Source organism: Callithrix jacchus, chromosome 5 (assembly GCF_049354715.1).
Source record: "Callithrix jacchus isolate 240 chromosome 5, calJac240_pri, whole genome shotgun sequence".
Taxonomy (NCBI): domain Eukaryota; kingdom Metazoa; phylum Chordata; class Mammalia; order Primates; family Cebidae; genus Callithrix; species Callithrix jacchus.
The window spans coordinates 66,646,651-66,670,320 of NC_133506.1; the positions used below are offsets into that span (position 1 = coordinate 66,646,651).

The 23,670-nt window shown below is 54.4% G+C and overlaps 1 protein-coding gene across 23 annotated transcripts in view; it reads left to right on the forward strand.

Annotated features, from left to right (window-relative positions):
• The window catches only part of SLC43A2 (solute carrier family 43 member 2), a 53,459-nt gene extending 38,154 nt beyond the window's left edge, over window positions 1-15,305 (forward strand). For 10 of the 23 annotated variants that reach the window (XM_078372484.1, XM_035299421.3, XM_078372480.1 and 7 more), the window contains 5 exons: window positions 4,799-4,937; window positions 7,095-7,224; window positions 11,561-11,634; window positions 13,137-13,260; window positions 13,998-15,305. In XM_078372484.1, coding sequence (XP_078228610.1) covers window positions 4,799-4,937; window positions 7,095-7,224; window positions 11,561-11,634; window positions 13,137-13,260; window positions 13,998-14,159 — 629 coding nt within the window. In that variant the 3' untranslated portion in view covers window positions 14,160-15,305. Of the gene's footprint in view, window positions 1-3,895; window positions 3,908-4,798; window positions 4,938-7,094; window positions 7,225-11,560; window positions 11,635-13,136; window positions 13,261-13,997 lie in introns of all 23 variants that reach the window. The other 13 variants (XM_078372482.1, XM_008996378.6, XM_078372477.1 and 10 more) reach the window with 3 other exon arrangements.
• The last annotated feature ends 8,365 nt before the right edge of the window (window positions 15,306-23,670 follow it).

Sequence of the window (23,670 nt, forward strand, 5' to 3'; positions counted from 1 at the left end):
AGGACCAAAACGGCTGCCTGTGCATGGGATGTGGGGTGTTTTTCATGTCTGAGGGGGGAGGCTGCCGTGTGTGCTGTAAAGGAAAACGTGGCACAAAACAGAGCCCTGCACCCCAGTGCAGCTGAAAGACAGCAGATCACGCCCTCAGTCCTCCCAGAAAGCAGCACGGCAGGTGCATGGACACCCTGCGCATGGAGGTCAGGGTGTGGCTGGAGACGCCAGGGCAACTGGCTGACACTGATCTTCATCCCTCACTGAGAAACAGGGTGGTGCACAGGCTTTCTCCGAGCCTGGGATCCAGTCGAGGCTTGCTGGCCCCGGCAGACATGGCTGATAACCCACACTCCACTTTTCCAAAACAGCACAGGACTGCAGCTGATAAGAGGTTTTGATTCTGCAAAGAAAGTCAGGACTTCCCAGGGCCTGAGCTGAGTCAGCCCTAGTCATCCCCAGGTGGGACACACACTCAAAACCCTTTTTATTGGCAGCCTCCATGGGGTGCAACTGTTTTTTGATGGTTTATTTCTTTTTATCAAGGTGAAGATACCCTAGGCCTTGTGAAGAATCGGTAATCAGTTTTTTAGGGGGTGAGAAATCCAACTTTAATAAAAGTGAGATAGGAGACGGAATCAGATCACACATGCCAGTTCTACTGTGAAAATGGGCGTCTAGGTGGGGCGCACTGGCTCACACCTGTAACCCCAGCGCTTAGGGAGGCTGAGGGGGGCTGATTACTTGAGGTCAGGAGTTCAAGACCAGCCTAACCTACATGGTGAAACCTCATCTCTACTAGAAATACAAAAATTAGCCAGCCATGGTGGCGGGCGCCTGTAATCCCAGCTACTCAGGAGACGGAGGCAGAGAATTGCTTAAACCCAGCAGGTGGAGGTTGCAGCAAGCCAAGATCACACCACTGCACTCCAGCCTGGGCGACAGAGCAAGACTCTATCTCCAAAAAAAAAAAAAAAATCTGTGGAACACAATTTGGGGAAAGACAATCTATCATGTGTTTTTTTGTTTTTTTCTTTGTTTGTTTGTTTTTTTGAGACGGAGTTTCACTCTTGTTACCCAGGCTGGAGTGCAATGGCATGATCTCGGTTCACCGTAACCTCTGCCTCCTGGGTTCAAGCAATTCTCCTGCCTCAGCCTCCTGAGTAACTGGGACTACAGGCACGCGCCACCATGCCCAGCCAATTTTTGTGTTTTTAGCAGAGACAGAGTTTCACCATGTTGACCAACATGGTCTCGATCTCTTGACCTCATGATCCACTCTCCTCGGCCTCCCAAAGTGCTGGGATTATAGGCATGAGCCACTGCACCCGGCCTTTTTCCTTGTTTTTTTTTTTGAGAGAGGGTCTCTTTCTGCGTTTCTGCGCTGCCTAAGCTGGACTGTGGTGATACAGACACTGCTGCCTTGACCTCTCAGCGCTTCCCAGAGGCATGCTACCACACCCAGCTAATTTTTTAATTTTTTGTAGAGATGGGTCTTGCTGTGTTGCCCAGGCTGGTCTCAAAACTCCTGGGCTCAAGGGATTGTTCCGCCTTGGCTTCTCAAAGTGCTGGGATTACAGACGTAAACTGCCATGGCTGACCTGATAAATACTTAGGCCCAGAGCGGTGGAAACCACAAAGTGTGCAGAGAGCCAGCTCCTGGCCCTGAGAGGCACATCTCCCTGCCGCTGAGTCAGGGTATTTTACGCAAGCTCTTGAGACATCTTTTGCTGCCCAAGAGGAATTTTTCCAACTGTTTCCTATGTTGGAAAGTCAATTTCAGGAAGTTAGAGGAAGCCAGGCCAGAAGATTGGTCCATGGCAGACAGGCCATTGGATTTCCCCATCCTCCTCCCACGACCCGTTGCACCCAACACTACAGCTCTAGCTCTGTCCAGAGAGGTGGCTGCTGGGTCTGGGTCCCTTTCCCCACGCTCATGAGCTCTGGGGCTCCCTGAGAGCAGGCGTGCGGTGCTGCGGAGGAGCAACTGGAACCAGCAGAGCCACCTGCCCCCACTGTGCCCCATGGCCACCTGTAGCAGAGGCTCCCGGGAGCTGGTACCACATGTAGACTCTGGGCCTTGCCGCCGGCTGCTGACCCAGTTGTCTCCCAGCATTTGAGACCCGCCATCAAGCAGGAGTGCAGATTCGGGAAGCCCTAACTAGCAAGTCTGCTGCCGGCTGGGAAAAGGCTGTCTTTTTGTGTGTGTGTGTGAGCTGGGGTCTTGCTCTGCCACCCAGGCTGGAGTGAGTGGTACAGTTCACAGCTTACCACAGCCTCCAGCTCATGGACTCAAGGGACCCTCCCACCTCGGCCTGCTAAGTATCTGGGACTACGGGTGTATGCCACCACATCTGGCTAATTTTTTTTTTCATAAAGACCAATTCTCTCAACTTTACCCAGGCTGGTCTGGAACTCCTGGGCTCAGGCAGTTCTCCCACCTCAGCCTCTCAGAGTGCTGAGATTACAGGCATGAGCCACAGTGCCCACCCAAAAACTCAGTCTATTTTTTTTTTTTGAGACAGATTTGTACCCTTGTTCCCCAGGCTGGAGTACAATGGCGAGATCTCGGCTCACTGCAACCTCCACCTCCCAGGTTCACGTGATTTTCCTGCCTCAGCCTCCCAAGTAGCTGGGATTACAGGCATGTGCCACCACACCTGGCTGATTTTTGTATTTTTAGTAGAGACAGGGTGTCACCATGTTGGTCAGGCTGGTCTTGAACTCCTGAGCTCAGGTGATCCTTGGCCCCTGGAAGTGCTGGGATTATAGGTGTGAACACACCATGCCTGGGCAAAAATGCAGCCTTGAGGTGTTCCCAGCAGTGCCCATGCCCAGCCAAAGTGGGCACTGCTGCTTCATCCTCCCACCAACCCTCAGGGTGTGGCACTTGCTAGGAAGAAGCAGGGTGTTGAGAAACCAGAGTCCAGGGTCGACAGCAGTCCAGGGCCGACAGCAGTCCAGGGCCACCAGTGCTTGGGGATTTGAGGCCTCAACATGAGAACAGGGTGCAGAAGCCATGCGTAGCCAGATGGGTTGGGTCCCCCTGCCCCCGATAGTCAGGGCCACTTGTCCTACCCTGCCTTTGTACAGAGTTGACAGGTGACATGTTCTTCTATTGTCCTTGATTCGATAACAATCTAGGAGTTAAATAGATACTATCATCTATTACATCATCATTTAAGATAGATACGTTCATCAGATACAACTGAAAAATGAGGCCTCAAGCGATGGAGTCACCTGTTCAAGGTCAGAGCCAGGACTCACATATGGGTCTCAGGTCACTGGAGCTGCACGGCCCTCTAGACTGGCACATTCCGCTTGGAGCAGCAGCTCAGGGCCACCAGGCCTTGGTAGCTGGGGCCACGGCCCAAAGCAGGGGAGCAGGCCCAGGCACAATCTCCATTTCCTAACAGAGTGGAAGGGAGGCCAACTCTGGCCATCTGGAGGAGACCCGTGGTGTCAGATGCCTTGGCGGCGCGTCTGGGGCAGGTTCTGTATCCTTTCCCTGTCTCTGAGCCAGTAGGGCAGGCGGGAGCTATGACACAGCCACTCCCATAGGCCGCAGCAGCAGGGACTCGGATTGCACCAGGCCTTGCGCTCACCCACCACTTCCCACCACGCTACCCACTAGCATCATGGGCCTGACTCACCATGCCTGTGACCCGGCACCAGCAGACAGGATGTCTGCAGGGCCCGGGCTGGGCGCTGTCCTGAGTCCACTTCCAGAGGCCTGGCTGAAGCTCGCTGCCCCCCCTTCAGGACCCCAAGTCATGCTTGGTGGGAAATGGGAGTGTGTGCTGGGCCCGAAGGAGCCCGCCCCTCCCCCCATCTCTGCAGCGCTCAGGTTTCTGCCACTAACCTTGCTTCTTTCTGCTTTTTCACGTGTGCTATCCTGATGCAGTGATGGCCACGGGTAAGTGGGGGAGGGGGATGTCAGGGAACCTTATGACATCCCCACCCAGTCAGTCTGTTCAACCCAGAAGCTCCTCTCCTCAAGCTCCAGACATCCCTTCTGGCTAGAGCCGTGGGGGTAGAGGGGGCAGTCAACACTCAGCATCTGTTTCCCTGGTAAGCCCCCCATAGTTATAAGTCTTTGAACAGGGAAGCCCTCCTGCTAGAGCCCCATGAGTGGTGCCTTCCTGGGATGTTTCTAGAGGGAGAAACTAGTGGCCAGTGGCTTAGAACACCTCTGTCATGGGCATTGGCAGCTGTGGAGTTCCCACGTACCGGTGGTTTCCTGGAGTTTCCTTCGCTGTTTCTTTTTTCTTTTATTTTTTTTCTTCGCTGTTTCTTAGAAACAGGCAGGGGAGGCTGAGCTCGGTGGTTCATTCCTGTCATCTCAGCCCTTTGGGAGACTGAGGCAGGTGGATCACAAGGTCAGGAGATCGAGACTATCCTGGCCAATGGTGAAACCCTGTCTCTACTAAAAATACAAAAAAAAAAAAAAATCAGGCATGGTGGTGAATGCCTGTAATCCCAGCTACTCGGGAGGCTGAGGCAGAGAATCACTTGAACCAGGGAGTCAGAGGTTGCAGTGAGCCGAGATCGCACCACTGCACTCCAGCCTAGGCAATAAGAGCGAGATCCCATCTCAAGAAAAAAGAAAAAAAAGAAGCAGGGGATTTGGAGCTGAGAAGGTGGTTCCCTGCCCCATTCCAGCCTCGACTTCAGAGTTAAGACCTCTGGGCTCCCTGCAAGACCCACAGTGATGGGGTTCTGGGGCAGATCCCCAAAGAGCCTGTTGGCACCAGCCCCTTCCCAGCTGGTGCCCAGTCCCCCCGTGACGCAGCCCTTTCCCCCACAGTTGGCCTCTACACCTCCATCTTCGGTGTGCTCCAGCTGCTGTGCCTGCTCACAGCGCCCGTCATCGGCTACATTATGGACTGGAGGCTGAAGGAATGTGAAGACTCCTCTGAGGAGCCCGAGGACAAAGACCCCACCCAGTGCGTAGGCCCCCAGCCCTCAGCCCTGCACAAAGACCCCAGAGCTTCGTGTCAGGCAGGTGGGAGGGAGAGAGGGGTGCACTCTAGCTCCTCTCTGGGTCCTTCCACTCACTCACTCACTCAGCTCAGCATCCCTCTTTATGTAAATTCCTTGGTATGCTGAAGTTTGAGGCTGAGTCTGCTGATTCATGCCTATAATCCCAGCACTTTCAAAGGCAAGGCAGGAAGATCACTTGAGGCCAGGAGTTCGAGACTAGCCTCGCAAACATGGCCAGCCCCCCAACTTTACAAAAATTTAAAAATTGGCCAGGCCTGGTGGTTCATGCCTATAATACCAGCACTTTGGAAGTTCGAGTTGGGTGAACTGCTTGAGCCCAGGAGTTAGTGACCAGCCTGGGCAACATGGTAAAACCCTATCTCCACCAAAAAAATACAAAGTGAACCAGATATGGTGGTTCATACCTGTAATCCCAGCTACTCAGGATGCTGAGGTGAGAGGATCGCCTGAGCCTGGGGAGGTTGAGGCTGCAGTGAGCTGTGATCCCATTGTTGCACTCCAGCCTGGGCGACAGAGCAAGACCGTGTTTCAAAAAAATTTAAAAATCAGCCAAGCATGGTGGCAGCTACTTAGGTGGCTGAAGCAACAGGGCTGCTCATGAGGCTGCAGTGAGCTGTGATCGTGGTGCTGCACTCCAGTTTGGGTGACACAGCAAGACCATGTCTCTTAAAAAAAAGTTTAAGCCAGGCATGGTGGGTCACACCTGTAATCCCAGCATTTTGGGAGGCCCAGGCAGGCAGATCACAAGGTCATGTGTTCGAGACCAGCCTGAACAAGGTGAAACCCTGTCCTCTACTAAAAATACAAAAATTAGCCGGGCGTGGTGGTGGGCGCCTGTAATCCCAGCTACTCAGGAGGCTGAGGCAGGAGAGTCACTTGAACCCAGGAGGCAGAGGTTGCAGTGAGCCGAGATTGCACCGGTGCACTCCAGCCTGGGTAACAGAGCAAGACTCTGTCTCAAGAAAAAAAAAAAGCAGCATTGAGCAAGATGAAAGAAAGAGATAGCAGGTGAAAGTGTGTAGAGAATGGAGAGCAAAGCATCCTGCTCCTGAGAACACCCCCCCCCACCGCTTGGCAGTGGTATGTACGCCACCTTAAAGGCGCCCCACTTGTCTGCAGGGTTTATCCACTCAGTTTGAGTAGTACATTGCTATAAGCATAGTATGTGTTAATAGAGTTTCATGATTGTGAAGCTGAAACAAGGCCCAGGAGTCCCACTGTACGTAAGGGACGGGTTCTAAGATCAGAGGATGAGTTAAACGCTGTTCTAGAACTCCACCTTCATATAATAAGGTACGGTTTATTGCATGAGGCTCTCTGCCGAGCAATTAATGCACAGAATCTCAGTGAAGCCTCCCAGCACCACGGGGAATTGCTAGACCCATTTTAAAGACAAGGGAATTGAGGCTGGGAGGTTGAGTGGTCTTCCTGGGGCCACACAGGAGGTGGGGGGCCTGGGACTCCCTGTAAATCTCTGAGTACCTGGGGTCTGCTCCTGCATGCTGTGTGATCACCCGAGTGTCTGCGTGGGTGCAAGTCTGGGATCGCTAATAGTTAATTCACCAGGAGATAATTACAGAGAGAGCTCTGCTAGCTAGGTTAGCTCCTGCGGCCAGGAGGTTATTTCTGCCCACTCCGGTTCCACTCCAGTTCTGCTGCCTGCCTGTTTCCCCTTTACCCTCTCCTGCCCCCCTGCCAAGGAGAAACCCATTCACTCCCTTATTTGGCTTATATCTGGCTTATTATCAGCATCCTGGAAGATTTGGGTGAACCTGAAGCCAGTGGTGAAGTGAGGCTTTGCCATGTGCTAGCCCAGGCACAGTCTGCTCCTTCCCTCCTCGTCATCTTAGCTCGGCCATCACAGCAGCGCTGCAGCATATCAATGGCCATCTTCTCATACCCGAGACCCCTCTCCATTGAGAGGGACCAGGGAGTGCCCGCAGTGCTGGTCTAGCCCTGACACAGTCCCTAAAACCTGCCTGGGTGGCTTCTGAATCTTGCATCAGTTCACGTGCTGTGACTCTTGGGGCCTGACTCCTCAGGAGCACCAGCTTCCTCCCGGGAGCCCTCCCACCCTTGCATGTTCTGTGTCTCTGCAGAAGCGAGAAGAAGACAACGCGGGACCGGCAGATCCAGAAGGTCACCAACGCCATGCGGGCCTTCGCCTTCACCAACGTGCTGCTTGTGGGCTTCGGGGTGACCTGCCTCATTCCCAACCTGCCTCTACAGGTGGGTGTGGGGGGCAGGAGAGGCCATGGGGGGTTCCGGGCAATAAGAAGGAACATGTGAAGGCTCAAATGTGTGGGCCGGGTGCAGGGGTTCACACCTGTCATCCCAGCACTTTGGGAGGCCGAGGCAGGCAGATCACCTGAGGTCGAGAGTTCAAGACCAGCCTGGCCAAACATGGAGAAGGCCCGAATCTACTAAAAATACAAAATTAGCCAGGTGTGGTGGTGTGTGCCTATAATCCCAGCTACTCGGGAGGCTGAGGCAGGAGAATCACTTGAACCCAGGAGGCGGAGGTTGTGGTGAGCCGAGATTGCACCACAGCACTCCAGCCTGGGCAAGAAGAGTGAAACAATGTCTCAAAAAAAGTGTGTAATGTTTTATGGACATCATCAAAAAACAGATGGTGACTTTGATTCAACTAAGCAGCCCACCAGCCCTTGGCTGTCCGCAGAGGGTGTCACCTGCCAGGCTCTGCTCGCTGCTGGTTTGTCTCTACACGGGCACTCCTCTGCAGGAAGCCACATCAGTCTTGGTTTTGGGGGCGTCGTGCAGCACCATTGATGCCACCATCATCCCATTTCCCGGAAGTGCGTGGGGTTGCTGTGGGGTTGTTTTGTATTGGCTCAGACAGCTGGAAGCTGATGTCCAGAGAGGTCTGGCTGATCTGTGGTGTTGGTAGGAACCTCTGCTCCCATTACCAGAGTCTCACAGGGTTTTGACACTGAACAGATTGGAGAAAGACCTGATGGTGCCCTCAGATCTGGAATCAAAGGCTTTATTCAAGGCTGGGCGCGGTGGCTCACACCTGTAAGCCCAACACTTTGGGAGGCAGAGGCAGGTGGATTGCTTGAGGTGGATCATTTCTCTACAAAAAATACAAAAATTAGCCAAGCATGTTGGTGGGCGCCTGAAGTCCCAGCTGCTTGGGAGGATGAGGCAGGAGAATCACTTGAACCCAGGAGGCGGAGGTTGCAGTGAGCCGACGAGATGGCATCACTGCACTCCAGCCTGGGCCACAGAGTGAGACTCTATCTCAAAAAAAAAAAAAAAAAGCTTAATTTGTTTGCCAAACTTCTGAGGCTTCTGCAATGTTTGGCAGAGATTTTGGGTAAGATGGACTTTGTCACTCGCCTGGTCCCCCCTGCAGTTCTGTGAAGTGGGCTAGCAGGAGATGTGGTCCAGTCCTTAAATTTACAGATGGTGGAAGGACACGAGTGACACTCTTGCTTCCAGATAGTTGTATCCAGATGGTATCTCAGGTCAAGTCCAGGAGGAAAGTAGCAGTCCCTTCCTTCTTACAGGTGGCCAGCTATTGAGGGGCGCTCAGTACCCAGGTGTGCCCCACCCACGGGAAGTTTCTGTGCATGCCGACACTGGGGTGTGCAGACTGCAGTGACCCCATGAATGTTTGTGCTGCCCCGAGGGGTGGGGTGCTGCAGCCCTCCTGCCCTCCCTGGCCTCCCAGGTGGCTTTTTCTGCAAGACCGGCAGACCTTTGCCCTGACCACCTTGTCCAGTCAAGGGGCAGTGCTCAGCGGAGACAGTCATCTCCTTTTTGCTCTCACTGAAAGAAAAGCTGTAAAAAGGCAACAAGGCATTTGAGGCAGGTGTGTGTGCCTGTGCGTGTGCGTGTGTGTGCGTGCATGTGTGTGTGTGCCTCTGTGTGCATGTGCCTCTGCGTTTGTGTGCATGTGTGCGTGTGCACATGTGTGCCTGTGCGTGTGTGTGCATGTGCGTGTGCCTGTGTATGCATGCATGTGTATGTGCATGTGCCTGTGTGTATGCATGCATGCATGTGTGTGCATGCCTGTGTGTGTGCATGTGCACACTGGGTACAGCCCTCAACACGGCAAAGAGCAGCCCCTCCCCCTCCCCCTCTCCCTCCCCTTCCCCGCCCCCCTCCGCATTCCTGGGAACAGGTCCTGGCTGCTGAGCGGGATGGCAGGGCTGTGTACAAAACACAAAAAAAGGCAACCACAGGGACCTGGTGGCCAAGAGGACAGCTCTTGGGCCTGCCAGGAAGCGTTAAAAGGCGCCTCTTGGAGCTTTCGAGGCCTGCCAGCAGCAGCCTCCCTAGGCAGGGGCCCTCCCACAGACAGCATAGGACCTCAGGAGGGACCAGCTTGGGCCACATGGCAACGCCCTGCTTCTAAAAATAAAAACGAGCCAGGTGTTGGGACACACACCTGTAGTCCCAGCTACTCAGGAGGCTGAGGTGGGGGAATCTCAGCTCACTGCACCTTGGAAAGTTGAGGCTGCAATGAACTGAGATCACACCAGGACGCTCCAACCTGGGCAACCGGAGTGAGACCTTGTCTAAAAAAAAATTAGCCAGGCATGGTGGCACATACCTGTAATCCCAGCTACTCTTGAGGCTGAGGCAGGAGAATCGCTTGAACCCCGGAGGCAGAGGTAGCAGTGAGCTGAGATCACGCCACTGCACTCCAGCCTCGGGGATAGAGGGAGACTCTGTTTCAAAACAACAAAATAAACCACACACACAAGGAAGAAACACTTGAGTAGGGAGATGAGAGGGCAGCCACCCACTGGGAGGGCCGGGGGAGCCGGTGTGGAGACCTGGGCGCACAGTCCACGGTGGGCAAAGGCAGCCTGAGGCGTGCTCAGTCACCTCTTCCCACTCAGCGCTGTGCCCACACATCTAACAGCGGCGGGGCCCCGGGTTAGTGTTTACAGATTTCTGTGGTGTACCTGGTCTCAGCATGGCTGATTTCAAACCACCCATGTGATGTCACTGATGTGGAATTGGAATGAGCTTCACAGTCACATGGTGTTTCTACCATACATCTATGGCAGATGGAAAAGCCTGAAACACTGAGACTGGTGACCCAAGTACAGTGATTAGGAAGGGATGAGGTTTTCTGTGTGTGTATGGGTTTTTTTTTTTTTTTGAGACGGTCTTACTCTCATCAGCCTGGCTCCTATGCAGTGGTGGGACCTTGGCTCACTACAGCCTTGACTTCCTGAGCTCAGGTGATCCTCCCACCTCAGCCTCCTGAGTAGCTGGGAATGTGCCACCAAGCCCAGCTCATTTTTACATTTTTTTGCAGAGATGGCGTCTTGCCACATTGCCCAGGCTGGTCTGGAACTTCTGGGTTCAGGCGATCCTCCCCATCCTCCTAAAGTGCTGGGATTACAGGCGTGAGCCACTGCACCAGGCCAGCAAGTGATGAGTTTTGAGTATTCATTACCTTTATTTTAATATAATTTATTTATTTAGTCACAAATGTATATAATTTAATTAATTAATTTTTTTTTACATGGAGTCTAGCTCTGTTGCCCAGGCTAGAGTGTAGTGGCGTGATCTCGGCTCACTGCAACTTCCACCTCCCAGGTTCAAGCGATTCTCCTGCCTCAGCCTCCCAAGTAGCTGGGATTATAGGAGTCTGCCACCATGCCCAGCTAATTTTTCTATTTTTAGTAGAGGTGGGGTTTTGCCATGTTGGCCATGCTGATCTCGAACTGCTGACCTCAAGTAATCCACCTACCTCAGCCTCCCAAAGTGCTGGAATTAGAGGCGTGAGCCACCCAGCCTGTAATTTTATTTTATTTATTCATTTAGAGACGGAGTTTTGCTCTTGTCGCCCAGGCTGGAGTGCAGTGGCGTGATCTTGGCTCACCGCAACTTCCGCCTCCCAGGTTCAAGCATTCTCCTGCCTCAGCCTCCTGAGTAGCTGGGACTACAGGCGTGCGCCACCATGCCCAGCTAATTACTGTATTTTTAGTAGAGACGGGGTTTTACCATGTTGATCAGGATGGTCTCGATCTCTTGACCTCGTGATCCACCCACCTTGGTCTCCCAAAGTGAGCCACTGCACCCGGCCTTATTTATTTATTTTTTGAGAATGAATTTCACTCTGTCACCCAGGCTAGAGTACAGTGGCCTGATCTCAGCTCACTGCAACCTCTGCCTCCTGGGTTCCAGCGATTCTCATGCCTCAGCCTCCCAAGTAGCTAGGATTACAGGCATCTGTCACCAAGCCTGGCTAATTTTTGTATTTTTAGTAGAAACAGGGTTTCACCGTGTTGGCCAGGCTGGTCTCAAACTCCTGACCTCAGATCATTTACCCACCTTGCTCTCCCAAAGTGCTGGGATTACAGATGTGAGCCACTGCATCCAGACTATAATTTAATTTGTAATGACCGTGTTAATGACTGGCTTGCAAAATTTCCAGAAATTCACGATTGGCTCTGGAGGACAGGGTTGATCCCACTCCAGGCTGACACTGCTCCTGGGCGAGGGCCCCCAGGAATTGGAGAGCAGGGCGAGGTGAGGGCTCTTAAAGCCTTCTGCTCACAGTGTGCCTTCCCTCCCTCAGATCCTCTCCTTCATCCTGCACACGATCGTGCGAGGATTCATCCACTCCGCTGTTGGGGGCCTGTATGCCGCTGTGTAAGTCCTAGAAGCTGCAGGTACCTGGTGGGCGAGGGTGTGGGAATAGCGCAGGTAGGTTGCTTGTGGACTGAGACTCGGAGGCTGGGTGAGCCTGTTCCGGCAGGGCTCATCTTCCTGCATCAGGGGCAGGTGCCAGGGTTTCTGCTAGGTGTGTCGGGGGAGGCCATACCTAGTGGGAGGCAGGTCAGTGGACAGACAGTTGGGTGCCCACCAGCCTTGCCATTCAGCACGAAATCAGTTCCCCCAGCCAGGTTGGGCACCTGTGCAGCTCGTTACAGCCTCAGGGGCCACTGCTCAGCCGAGTCCTGAGCTGGCCCTGACTGGTCACAGGGAGGACATGGGTAGATTCTGGCTGCTTGAAGCTCAACCCTGAGTTCAAATGACCCTCACCGAGTAAGCAACATGGGTGACTCAGCCCAGAATGTCCCAGGCGGCCCCATCCAGAGCCTCCATGCACCCAGCCTGGCCGTAGCTTTGTCCAGCCCTGCTGAAATGAAACCTGTGTGTTTTTCCAAGAGGCCGCAGAAACATAAGGAACCACAGTTGTTCCTCATTTTCTGGCTCAGGGCTTGGTGCAAACACTGAAACTCAAACGCCACCATCCATGGGCTCTGACGTGGGACCAGCTCATCCCTTGCCAGGATTCCTTTCCCACCTCTGGGCCAGCAGAGCCTGCTGTGTGCTAAGATTTCACCCAGGATTCTCCCCATTTCTGCAACATCCCGTGGGGTCCTTCCGGCTCTGCTCGACCTCCACCTGCCCCGCCCCAGGCCTGGAGGAAGCTGTGGCTCACCTGGCCGGGTCTGAGGATGGGAGGCAGGGTCTATGGGGCTGAGTTTCCATGATTACTCAACGCTCCTCTGGGCAAAGGTACCGCTGAGCCCAGCCCAGCCTCCATGCTCGTCTCTGGGGCTGCTTCCCAAACCGCAGACTCCTCCTGGCACCACACTTTGTACTCGGCTCAGCCAGACACCCGCAGCCCTGGGCAGAGCTGAGTGGGGCTGGCCCTCCCTGGAATCTGGGGCTGGGGCTGGTCCCAAAGAGAAACACTTTGCAGAACTGCCCAGCAGGGCCAGGCTCGGTGGCTCACACCTATAACCCAGCACTCTGGTAGGCTGAGGCAGGTGGATCACGACGTCAGGAGTACGAGACCAGCCTGGCAACATGGTGAAACCCTGTCTCTACTAAAAATACAAAAAAATTAGCCAGGCGTGGTGGCGCATGCCTATAATCCCAGATACTCAGGAAGCTGAGGAAGGAGAATCCCTTGAACCCAGGAAGCAGAGGTTGCAGTAAACCAAGATCGTGCCACTGCGCTCCAGCCCAGGCGATAGTGCCAGACTCTGTCCAAAAAAAAACTGCCCATTGGCAGAAATCCAAGGGCCAGCACCTCCCCTTGTCTGGCACCAGTGGTGCAGCCTGGGGTCGCCAGGCATCGGGGGCTGAGCAGAGCCCAGGAAGGAGGAGGCTGGTTATGACAGCTATGGCTTGCCTGGCAGGTACCCCTCCACCCAGTTCGGCAGCCTCACGGGCCTGCAGTCCCTGGTCAGTGCGCTCTTTGCCCTCCTGCAGCAGCCGCTGTTTCTGGCCATGATGGGTCCCCTCCAGGGAGACCCTCTGTGGGTAAGAGGGGTCTGGGGGCGGTGGGTCATGGGTGCCTGCTCCCCTCTGCTAACTGGGAGCTGCAAGACGCTACTCAGGGGGCTTCAGGGCCCCAAGGATGGGTGATTTGGGAATGTTGGTTCAGATCAGTTCAGGGTCCCTTTGTGCATGGAGGCCAGGCAGGAGGAGGAACGTGTCCTCTCTGGACCTGATTTGGGGGTTAACAGAACAGAGTTCCTGGGCTGGGTGTAGTGCCTCACACTTGTAATCCAGCACTTGGGAGGCCAAGGTGGGAGGATCACTTGAGGTCAGGAGTTCAAGACCAGCCTTGTGATGAAACCCTGCCACTACTGAAAATACAAAAATGAGCCAGGTGTGGTGGTGCATGCCTGTAGTCCCAGCTACTCGGGAGTCTGAGGCAGGGGAATCACTTGAACCCGGGAGGCGGAGGTTGCAGTGAGCCGAGGTCAGGCCACTGCACTCCAGCCTGAGCAACAGAGTGAAACCAGGAGCTTGTCCCAGGCCGCCCTGGAGATTCAGACCAGGGTGTTCATGGCAGGGAGGGGAGAGGGGAGGTGCAGCCCTGGGGGTGCTGCATGGCCTGTGAAGAGTCAGAAATTGGGACACTGGAATTCGGAGTGACGGCCTTCCTGTTTGGTTCCCCCTCCACTCCTGTGACCCTGTCTCCTTTCCCAAACCTGGTGGAGGGTGGGCCTGCAGCCCGGTGATGGTGACGCGGAGTCCCCCTGCCTCCACAGGTGAACGTGGGGCTGCTGGCGCTCAGCCTGCTGGGCTTCTGCCTGCCGCTTTACCTGATCTGCTACCGGCGCCAGCTGGAGTGGCAGCTGCGGCAGAGGCGGGAGGACGACAAGCTCTTCCTCAAAATCAACGGCTCATCCAACCAGGAGGCCTTTGTGTAGCGGCCACCACCTCGGGACTGCAGCCCTGACTGTGCGTCCGCGGCTGACCCTGCCCTGCCCACCCCAGACGACACCACGCACCCCAGGACCCTTGCCATCCGCGTGTTGGAGTCCACGCTCCCTCCCGGGGCCAGTCCTGCCTTGGAGCGCAGCGGTGGAAGGACGGGAGAGGGCCCGGGACGTGTCCGTTTCCTCCTGCTGAACGCAGGGGCTGCCCTGGCTTTGCTCTGCCACCTGTGAGGGACCGACTGGGGTCTCCGTGGTGCCTGTGGGAGGAGCCAGGAACCCCTCCCGGCAGGCGCTCTCCCGCCAGTGTCTGGATTCTGCCTCTTGCCAAAGCAGAGGGGGCTGCCCACCACCTGCCCCCGGCTGCGCATCCATGGCCACACCTGCCTGAGGACAAAGGCTCGCACTGTCTCGCCTCACCTGGCCCCTCTCCCTCCCTGACTTGTCTAGGCTGCCTGAGGAAGGAAGGCCTGCTTCCTGTTGTTGGTGCTAACTCCTTTGTCATTCCAGACCCTGTGGCCTGGCCAGGTCTGGCTGGCACAGAAGCCCCTGGCTTACAGCCTGGGGAGGGGAGAGCAGGCTGGGTGGACATGGTGGCCATAGCCCTTGCCTCCTCCCCCAGGGCCTACATGGGGACACGTTTCCATGGCCACCCTCGTGCTGTCTGCCACCTGAAGGGAATTTCAGGAGCACCGCCAGAAGCCAGGGCACTGCCTTCATACACACAGCTGCTTTTGTGGGGGTGGATATAAGGCTGTGGCCAGCAGACAGAGATCCAGGCCGGGGTGGGGCCGTGGATCAGTGTGTGGGGTTGGGGTGTACAGGCAGGAGCCACCAGGCCTGCAGCCCAGCCAGTGCCCAGGAGCCACTCTGGTGTGGGGCCAGGAGCTCGTCCGAGGCCGCAGGCCCACAGCACCCCCTGCTGGCGGGATCCATGGGGCCCTGGAGCTGACGACAGGGGTGGCAGGGATGCCTGGCCCATCAACCCACCCACCTTGACTGCCCCCAGAAAAGTCTCTTGAGACCTCCTGGGTGTGCTTAGTGGGGTGAGCTGATGTTTGGGTTTTTAGTTATTTTTTTTCTCAACAGTTTTATCAGACTTCTTTTTATAAAGCAATAAATCCGTTCTCCTCCTGGTAAGGGATGCCCCTCCTAGGATATCAGTCTAGCTGCATGTGCCTCTTTTGAGCTGGAGAAGAAAAGGCACAGACCTTTTCCTGCCACAGACCAGCCCCAGCCATGCCCAGCTTGCTCTTCATCTCTGGGAATCTGCCTTCTTGGGAGGGGCTGTGGGCCAGGCAAAGAGCTTACTCCCCACCCTCACACCAACGGGGCTTGCACAGGCATCTTAGAGTGTGGGCCGCCCTCCTCTGCTGATTGTCCAGCCAAACAGGCAAGCCCTGGCCTCTTTTCCTCCCTGCGCCCTTCCACAACCCTGAGGACTCCCCGTGCATTTAAGCTGAAGGGTAGCCCAGGGCAGCTGCAGGCTCAGAGCAGTTTAGGATGGGGGAAGGATGAAGGGAGAAGAAGGGGCAGACCAGGCCACATTCAAGCTCCACATTACCAGCTTGTGTGCCTGAAACACATCTCATAGGCTTTTGTTCACTCAAATATTATAAAAAGGCAGTCACTGTGGCTTATGCCTGTAAGCCCAGCACTTTGGGAGGCCAAGTCAGGCAGGTCATCTGAGGTTGAGAGTTCGGGACCAGCCTGATCAACACGGAGAAACCCCGCCTCTACTAAAAATATAAAATTAGCCGGTAATCCCAGCTACTCCAGAGGCTGAGGCTTGAACCCGAAAAGCAGAGGTTGCCGTGAGCCAAGACCACACCATTGCACTCCAGCCTGCACAACAGAGCAGGACTCCATCTCTAAATAAATAAATTTTTTTTTTTTTAATTGAGAGAGGCCAGGTGCGGTGGCTCACGCCTGTAATCCTAGCACTTTGGGAGGCTGTAGTGGGTGGATCACCTGAGGTCAGGAGTTCAAGGCCAGCCTGGGCAACATGGTGAAACCCCATCTTTAAAAAAAAAAAAAAAAATTGAGAGAGCTAGTCAACATGTCTACTCCTGAGAATGCTTGTTTTGTGATGTTAGTGGTTATCCTCATTTTCAAGGAGGTTTTAGAGTGAAATTTGGGAAGGGATGAGTTCAACTCCAGCCTGTTTCCTACAGCCAGCACTGGCAGTCCTTTCCCATCTCATGAGCTCTGGGGCTCCCCGAGTTGGCGTGTGGTGCTGCTGAGGTACAGCTCGAACCACTGCACCCCATGGCCACCTGCAGCAGAGGCTCCTGGGAGCTGGTATCACACGTAGCCTTGCCGCAGGCTGCTGACTCTGCTGCCTCCCAGCGTTTGAGATCCACCATCAAGCAGGAGTGCAGATTTGGGAAGCCCTAACTAGCAAGGCCACTGCCAGCTGGGAAAAGGCCTTTTTTTTTTTTTTTTTTTGGTGAGCTGGGGTCTTGCTTTGCCACCCAGGCTGGAGTGAGTGGTGCAGTTCACAGCTCACCGCAGCCTCCAGCTCATGGGCTCAAGGGACCCTCCCACCTTGGCCTGCTAAGTATCTGGGACTATTGGTATGTACCACCACACCTGGCTTTTTTTTTTTTCTTCCATAAAGACCAGTTCTCCCGATTTTACCCAGGCTGGTCTGGAACTCCTGGGCTCAAGCAATTCTCCCACTTCAGCCTCCCAAAGTGCTGAGATTACAGGCATGAGTCACAGTGCCCAGCAAAAAAGCTAGTCTTGAAGTGGTGCAGGCGTGGCCTGTGCTGTCCCAGCAGTGCCCAGGGCCAGCCAGAGTGGGCACTGCTGCCTCTTTCTCCCACCCACCCTCAGGGTGTGGTACTTACTGGGAGGAAGCAGGGTGTTGAGAAACCAGAATCGAGGGCTGACAGCAGTGCAGGGCACCAGTGCTTGGGGATTTGAGGCCAGAAAGCAGGAGCGGGGTACAAAAACTGTGGGTGGCCAGACGGCTTGGGTCTCCCTGCACCCCAATCCCCACTAGGTAGGCCCACCCGTCCTACTTTGCCTTGTATGGAGCTGACAGGTGACATGTTTTCCTAGTGTTGTCCTTGATAACAATCTAGAAGTTAAATAGATACTATCTTCCCTGCTTTACAACTGAAAAACGAGGCCTAGAGCAATGGAGTCACTTGTTCAAGGTCAGAGCCAGGACACTTATATGGGTCTCAAGTTGCTAGAGCAGCACGGCTCTCTAGGTTGGGACATTCCACTCAGAGCAGCAGCTCAGGGCCACCAGGCCTGGTCTCTGTTTCTTAGAGCCAAGAGCTTTCTCAGGAGTGGGGTGAGATCTGCTGAGTTGAATCATTTTGGCTGAGTTGAATCCGGAGGCTGATGGGTGCTTGGGGAAGCAATTCCCTGGTGACCCCAACCCACAGGAGAAGTGGCCTGTGCCAGGGAAGGGACCACAGCTGGTCAGGGCAGCCGGCACCGAGTGGCCGGGCCCTCCATCTCTTCATCCTCCAGGCTCTGGCAGGAAGGAGCAGGAAGGGCTCCCTGGCCTGTGGTTTGATCAGTGAGGAAGGGGATGGGTCTGCTGCAGGAACCCCGCCACGAGCCCCTCCTTGCTAGACTCGGGTCTGGGCATTTCTTGGTGGTTGGCCTTCTCCAAACCCTCTTGGCTTCCATCTGCAGCCTCCGCCGCGTGGACACAGGCCTCCACCCTCGTCAGGCCTGAAGACATGGCCCTCACAGACCCTTTCTGTTCTGCTCCGTCCCCCGTCCCCTCTTGCACCCAGCATCATCCTGGTTCGAACTTTCATTTAAACCTTCCTCGTCGGGGCCCCGCATGGTGCACTCCAAGGAGTGCATCACTTTGCCGTAGGCCCTGGGGACGCTGAAAATGTTGGGACACCCAGTGTTGGGCTTATGTGCACAAGATTCTGTGTTTCCAATGCCAGTGTGTGACACCCGTGGGAATGTGGGCAGATACGCAGCTGGGAGGGGCCGGGGACATACTGTGGGTGCCCTACGGTGAGGGCTCCTGCAAGGGGGTTCTAAGAAGCCTCAGCAGAGTCGGCCTTGAGGGCTCCTTTGGCAGCTGCTCCCGTATCTGCCAATGACCAGGGGCCCAACTCAAGGGTGGCAGTCCATCTTCCCCTAGTACAGACCATGGGATTCTGAGAGTTAGGAGCCTGGGACCCCCAACATGAGTGGGTTATCCCCAGACCGCTGCCCTCCCCTGGGGTGGAGTGGTCAGGCTGAGCAAATGGCTCTGTGAGCCTGCTTCCCCACGCCTTACTGACTCCAATCGGTGGGTGAGGATGGAGCTCCCTGAAGGCCACTGGAGGAGGGGGCACATGGTCCCCATGGGTGGCCCACCCCTGCGCAGACCTCTCCCCACCAGCACGAAGCCACTGCCCATGCTGCTTTAGTGAGCCGTCCCCACCCGCCCAGGCAGCACTGAGACTCAGCCAGGCCCACCCGCAGCGCCCAGACCCTGACCCTTCTCAGGGGAGACCAAAGGCTGGAGGACTGTCCTGGTGGCCTCAGGCGAGTCTTGAGCTTCACCGCCATCATCTGAAACATGGAGGAAATAATACCTGCATGGCGCAGCTTCGTGGACACATGGAAGAACTGCATGGTGGGATGCTGGACTCTGGCGTGGTGGCTCACGCCTGTAATCCCAGTGCTTTGGGAGGCCAAGGTGAGTGGATCACTTGAGATTGGGAGTTCAAGACCAGCCTGACCAATGTGGTGAAACCCCCTCTTCTAAAAATACAAAAATTAGCTGGGCATGGTGGTGGGCACCTGTAATCCCAGCTACTCTGGAAGCTGAGGCAGGAGAATCGCTTAAACCCGGAAAGTGGAGGTTACAGTGAGCTGAGATCATGTCACTGCACTCCAGCCTGGGTGACAGAGATTCCATTTCCAAAAAAAAAATAGTAAGGTCTGTATCTGCTGACCCCTGCCCTTCTCAGAAGCCCTCTCTGAGCAAAGCCTTACAAAATTCTTCTCTTGTTCACTTTTCTTTTGTGACTTTCACATTTTGGTAAAACTTGGCCAAATAGCTGCTGGAGATAATCAATCACTGGTAGACAGGTCAGTGCTAAGTGGGACAGCTCAAGGCACTGCCATGTAGGCAGCACCTGTGTGCCACATCCTCACACGGCTGTGTGGTCGTGCCTCCCACTGTATGTGTGTGCGTATATCTGAGATGTGTCCTGGGTACATCAGGGCGTGTACGTGTTTGGAGGCATGTGGAGGAGCTTGTCCGTGTGCCTCTACCCCAGTGCGGGAAAGGGGAAGGGTCTAGCCTTGCTGAGTTCTCTTCCATTGCTGGAAAGGGCAGCTAGGCAGGAGCAGCCCAAAGCCCCAGCCAGGCTCTCAGAAGGAAGCCTGAAGGGTTAATCCGTGCCCGGAATGAACCAGGGTCAACCCAGCAGCTGACTCACCTCTTCCCTGCTCCTCTGCTGTTTACAGCACCTGGCTTACTTCCTGGCACACAGTAAGCACTCAATAAATGTATGCTGAGAATGACTGCGAGCGGCTTCCTTGTTGGCTCTTGTGTCTATTCCTCCCGACATCACACGTCTCTCGCCTCTTGTCTGGTGCCCGGTTCCCTGTCATTTGACTACTGGAGTGTGCTCCTGACCCCACCCCTCCCAGGCTGCATTTGCTGATTTGATCTGCGCTACCATTTGAAGTGTGGGAGGGCAGAGCAATGGGCCTTTTGGGTGGGAAGACTAAAGTCTCTTGGTGAATTCTGCTTATAGAAAGAGCCCCCTTAGATCATCAGAAATCAGGAGTTCAAGACCAGCCTGGCCAACATGGTGAAACCCCATCTCTACTAAAAATACAAAAATCAGCCGGATGTGGTGATGTGTGCCTATAATCTTAGCTACTCCGGAGGCTAAGGCAGGAGAATCGCTTGAACCCAGGAGGCGGGGGTTGCAGTGAGCCGAGATTGCCCCATTGTACTCTAGCCTGGGCAACAAGAGCAAAACTCCATCTCAAGAAGAAAAAAAGAAGACAGCTCCCTGCCTTTTTTATTTTTTTAAAGATGGGGTTTCACCATGATGGCCAGGCTGGTCTTGAACTGCTGACCTCAGGTTATCCACCCACCTCAGTCTCCCAAAGTGCTAGGATTACAGGTGTGAGCCACAGTGCCCAGCCACCTTTTTTTAATTTATTTTATTTTTTTTAGTGAAGTCTTACTCTGTCACCCAGGCTGGAGTGCAATGGCATGATATTAGCTCACTGCAACCTCTGCCTCCCTGGTTCAAGCGAGTTTCCTGCCTCAGCCTCTGGTGTAGCTGGGACTACAGGTGCACACCACCATGCCTAGCTAATTTTGTATTTTTAGTAAAGACATGGTTTCACCGTGTTGGCCAGGCTGGTCTTGAACCACTGACCTCAGGTGATCCACCTGCCTTGGCCTCCCAAAGTGCTGGGATTACAGGCGTGAGCCACCATGCCAGCATGGCAGCCTGTTTTCTTTTGTCCCAGGCTTCTCCAGAGAAGCCCCAGGGAGATCTCCATCTGGCCATAGGGGAGGGGGCTGTGTGATTTGAGGGCTGGCCCCTGGCTGAGGCCCAGTGTGGGTGTGGAGAGCCTGGGGAGTTCCTGCAGAGCAGTCAGAAAGATGCTAGAGGGAGGTTAGATTGAGTTTGTCGGGATTGCAAACTCAAAAGCTGGGCTCTGCCACGACCCTGTGATGTAACCTTTCATTTTCCTACTTCATTTGCCCAGGCTGGAGTGCAGTGGGGTGATCATGGCTCACTTGTAGCCTCTACCTCCTGGGCTCAGGTGATTCTCCCACTTCAACCTCCTGACTAACTGGGAATACAGGTGTGCATGCCACCACACCGGTCTCTAAAATTATTTTGGGGGCTGGTCGAAGTGGCTCACACCTGTAATCCCAGCATTTTGGGAGGTCAAGGAACCCAATGAGAGTGGATCACCTGAGGTCAAGAGTTCGAGACCAGCCTGATCAACATGGTGAAACCCCATCTCTACTAAAAATACTATATTAGCCGGACGTGGTGGAGCACGCCTGTAATCCCAGCTACTTGGGAGGCTGAGGCAGGAGAATTGCTTGAACTCGGGAGGCAAAGGATGCAATGAGTGGAGATCGTGCCACTGTACTCCAGCCTGGGGAACAAGAACAAAACTGCTTAAAAAAAAATTTTTTTGGAGGGCCGGGCCCGGTGGCTCATGCCTATAATCCCAGCACTTGGGAGGCCAAGGCGAGTGGATCACGAGGTCAAGAGATCGAGACCATCCTGGTCAACAAGATGAAACCCCGTCTCTACTAAAAATACAAAAATTAGCTGGTCATGCTGGTGCGCGCCTGTAATCCCAGCTACTCGGGAGGCTGAGGCAGGAGAATTGCTTGAACTCAGGAGGCGGAGGTTGCGGTGAGCCGAGATCGTGCCATCGCACTCCAGCCTGGGTAACAAGAGCGAAACTCCATCTCAAAAAAAAAAAATTTTTTTTTTGGAGACAGGTTCTTGCTACGTTGCCCAGACTGTTCTCAAATTCCCCAAGTGTTGGGATTACAGGAGTGAGCCAGTGTGCCCCCATTTCTCCACTTTTGATGGAGACAGGATGGATAATTCCGCTGGTGAATTCTGCTTATAAAGAGAGCCCCCCCCTCAGATCATCGGAAGTCTGAGTGAAACTAGAGCCACAGGCCGGGCATGGTGGCTCACGCCTGTCATCCCAGCACTTTGGGAGGCCAAGGTGGGTGGATCACCTGAGAGCAGGAGTTTGAGACCAGCCCGGCCAACATAGTGAAACCCTGTCTCTACTAAAAATACAAAAAATTAGCTGGGCATGGTACTGGGTGCCTTTAATCCCAGCTACTTGGGAGGCTGAGGCAGGAGAATGGCTTGAACCCAGGAGGCAGAGGTTGCAGTGAGCTGACATTGTGCCACTGCACTCCAGCCTGAGTGACAGAGTGAGACCTTGTCTCACAAAAGAAAGAAGTAGAGCCACAGCGTAAGCTCTGCAGTGACATGGGCAAGCAGACCTGGACCCCCGTGTTGGGAACATAAGGACCTGCTGGGGACTGGGGGTTCTGGAGGCTGCAACCCCCCGACAAAGGGACAGCCTTGACAAAGCACCAAACAATTATGGTCATGTGGAATAAGCCAAATGTTGCCAGAGCTGATTTTTTTCTTTGAAAAGAAACTGGAATGCCTGAATTTTATGTATAATATGCCCATTTTCTTTTTCTTTTTTTTGAGTCACAGTGTCACTCTGTTGCCCAGTCTGGGGTGCAGTGGTGCCATCATAGCTCATCCTACCTCGAACTCCCAGGTTCAGGTGACCCTCCCACTTCAGCCTCCCAAGTAGCTGGGGCTACAGGTGCATGCCACCACACCTGGCTAATTTTTAAAATTTATTTGTAGAGATGGGGTCTCCCTATGTCATCCATGCTGGTCTCCAACTCCTGGGCTCAAGAGATCCTCCCTCCTCGGCCTCCCAAAGGCTGGGATAACAGGTGTGAGCCATGCCTGGCCAGACGTTTGCTGTTGTCTCCCTCAGCCTAGCTCACCATGAATGCTGTTGAGTGAGCACATGGATTAAACACTCCAGTTTAGTTTCTCAAGTGGTCCACAGTTGCTGGTTTTTTTTTTTTTTTTTTGAGATGGAGTCTTGCTCTGTTGCCCAGGCTGGAGTGCAGTGGTGTGATCTCTGCCTTCTGAATAGCTAGGACTATGGGCAGAGGTGGCCACGCCCGGCTAATTTTTGTATTCTTAGTAGAGACGGGTTTCACCATGTTGGCCAGGATGGTCTCAATCTCTTGACCCTGTGATCCACCTGCCTCGGCCTCCCAAAGTGCTGGGTTGACAGACATGAGCCACTGCACCCAGCCACAGTTGCTATTTAGGGATGAGGAATTTTCAGGCGAAGCTCAGAGCACAGCCAGCCCCCCTCACAGGCCTGAGTCCCTGCCCACAGCCTGGCCTGGCCTCGCCAACAATTCTCTGCCCCATGGGACGAGCTGGGCAGTCAGGTCACGTTCTTGCTTTTCTTTTGCCTGCTGCCTGTCTCTCCACTGGAAGGAACATTCTTCGAAGGCTGGTACATGTTCCGCCCTGGTCCCCACTCCACCTCCAGTGCCTAGAGTCATGCCTGGCATGGAATAGCTACTCAATAAATATTTGGGGGATGAAGTTTAAAAAGAGAGAGAGGCAGAAATAAACAGAAAAGAAGCTAAAATAGACTAAGAGGCTGGGAGAAGAGCAGCGCAGAAGATGGAAACAGTGAAATACAGTCTCCCCAGGATACCCAGAGATGGGTTACAGGGCTGGCTATAACACGGCCAGTCAACTGGCTGGGAGAAACCATGCTGAGGGCTGGAACCGTGAGAGCCACAGACACAAAGACAAAGAAGGAGCGGCCAGGCATGTCGGTCGCGCCTGTAACCATAGCACTTCGGGAGACTGAGGTGGGCGGATCGCTTGAGCCCAGGAGTTCGAGACCATCCTGGCCAACATAGTGAAACCCTGTCTCTACTAAAAATATGAAAAAC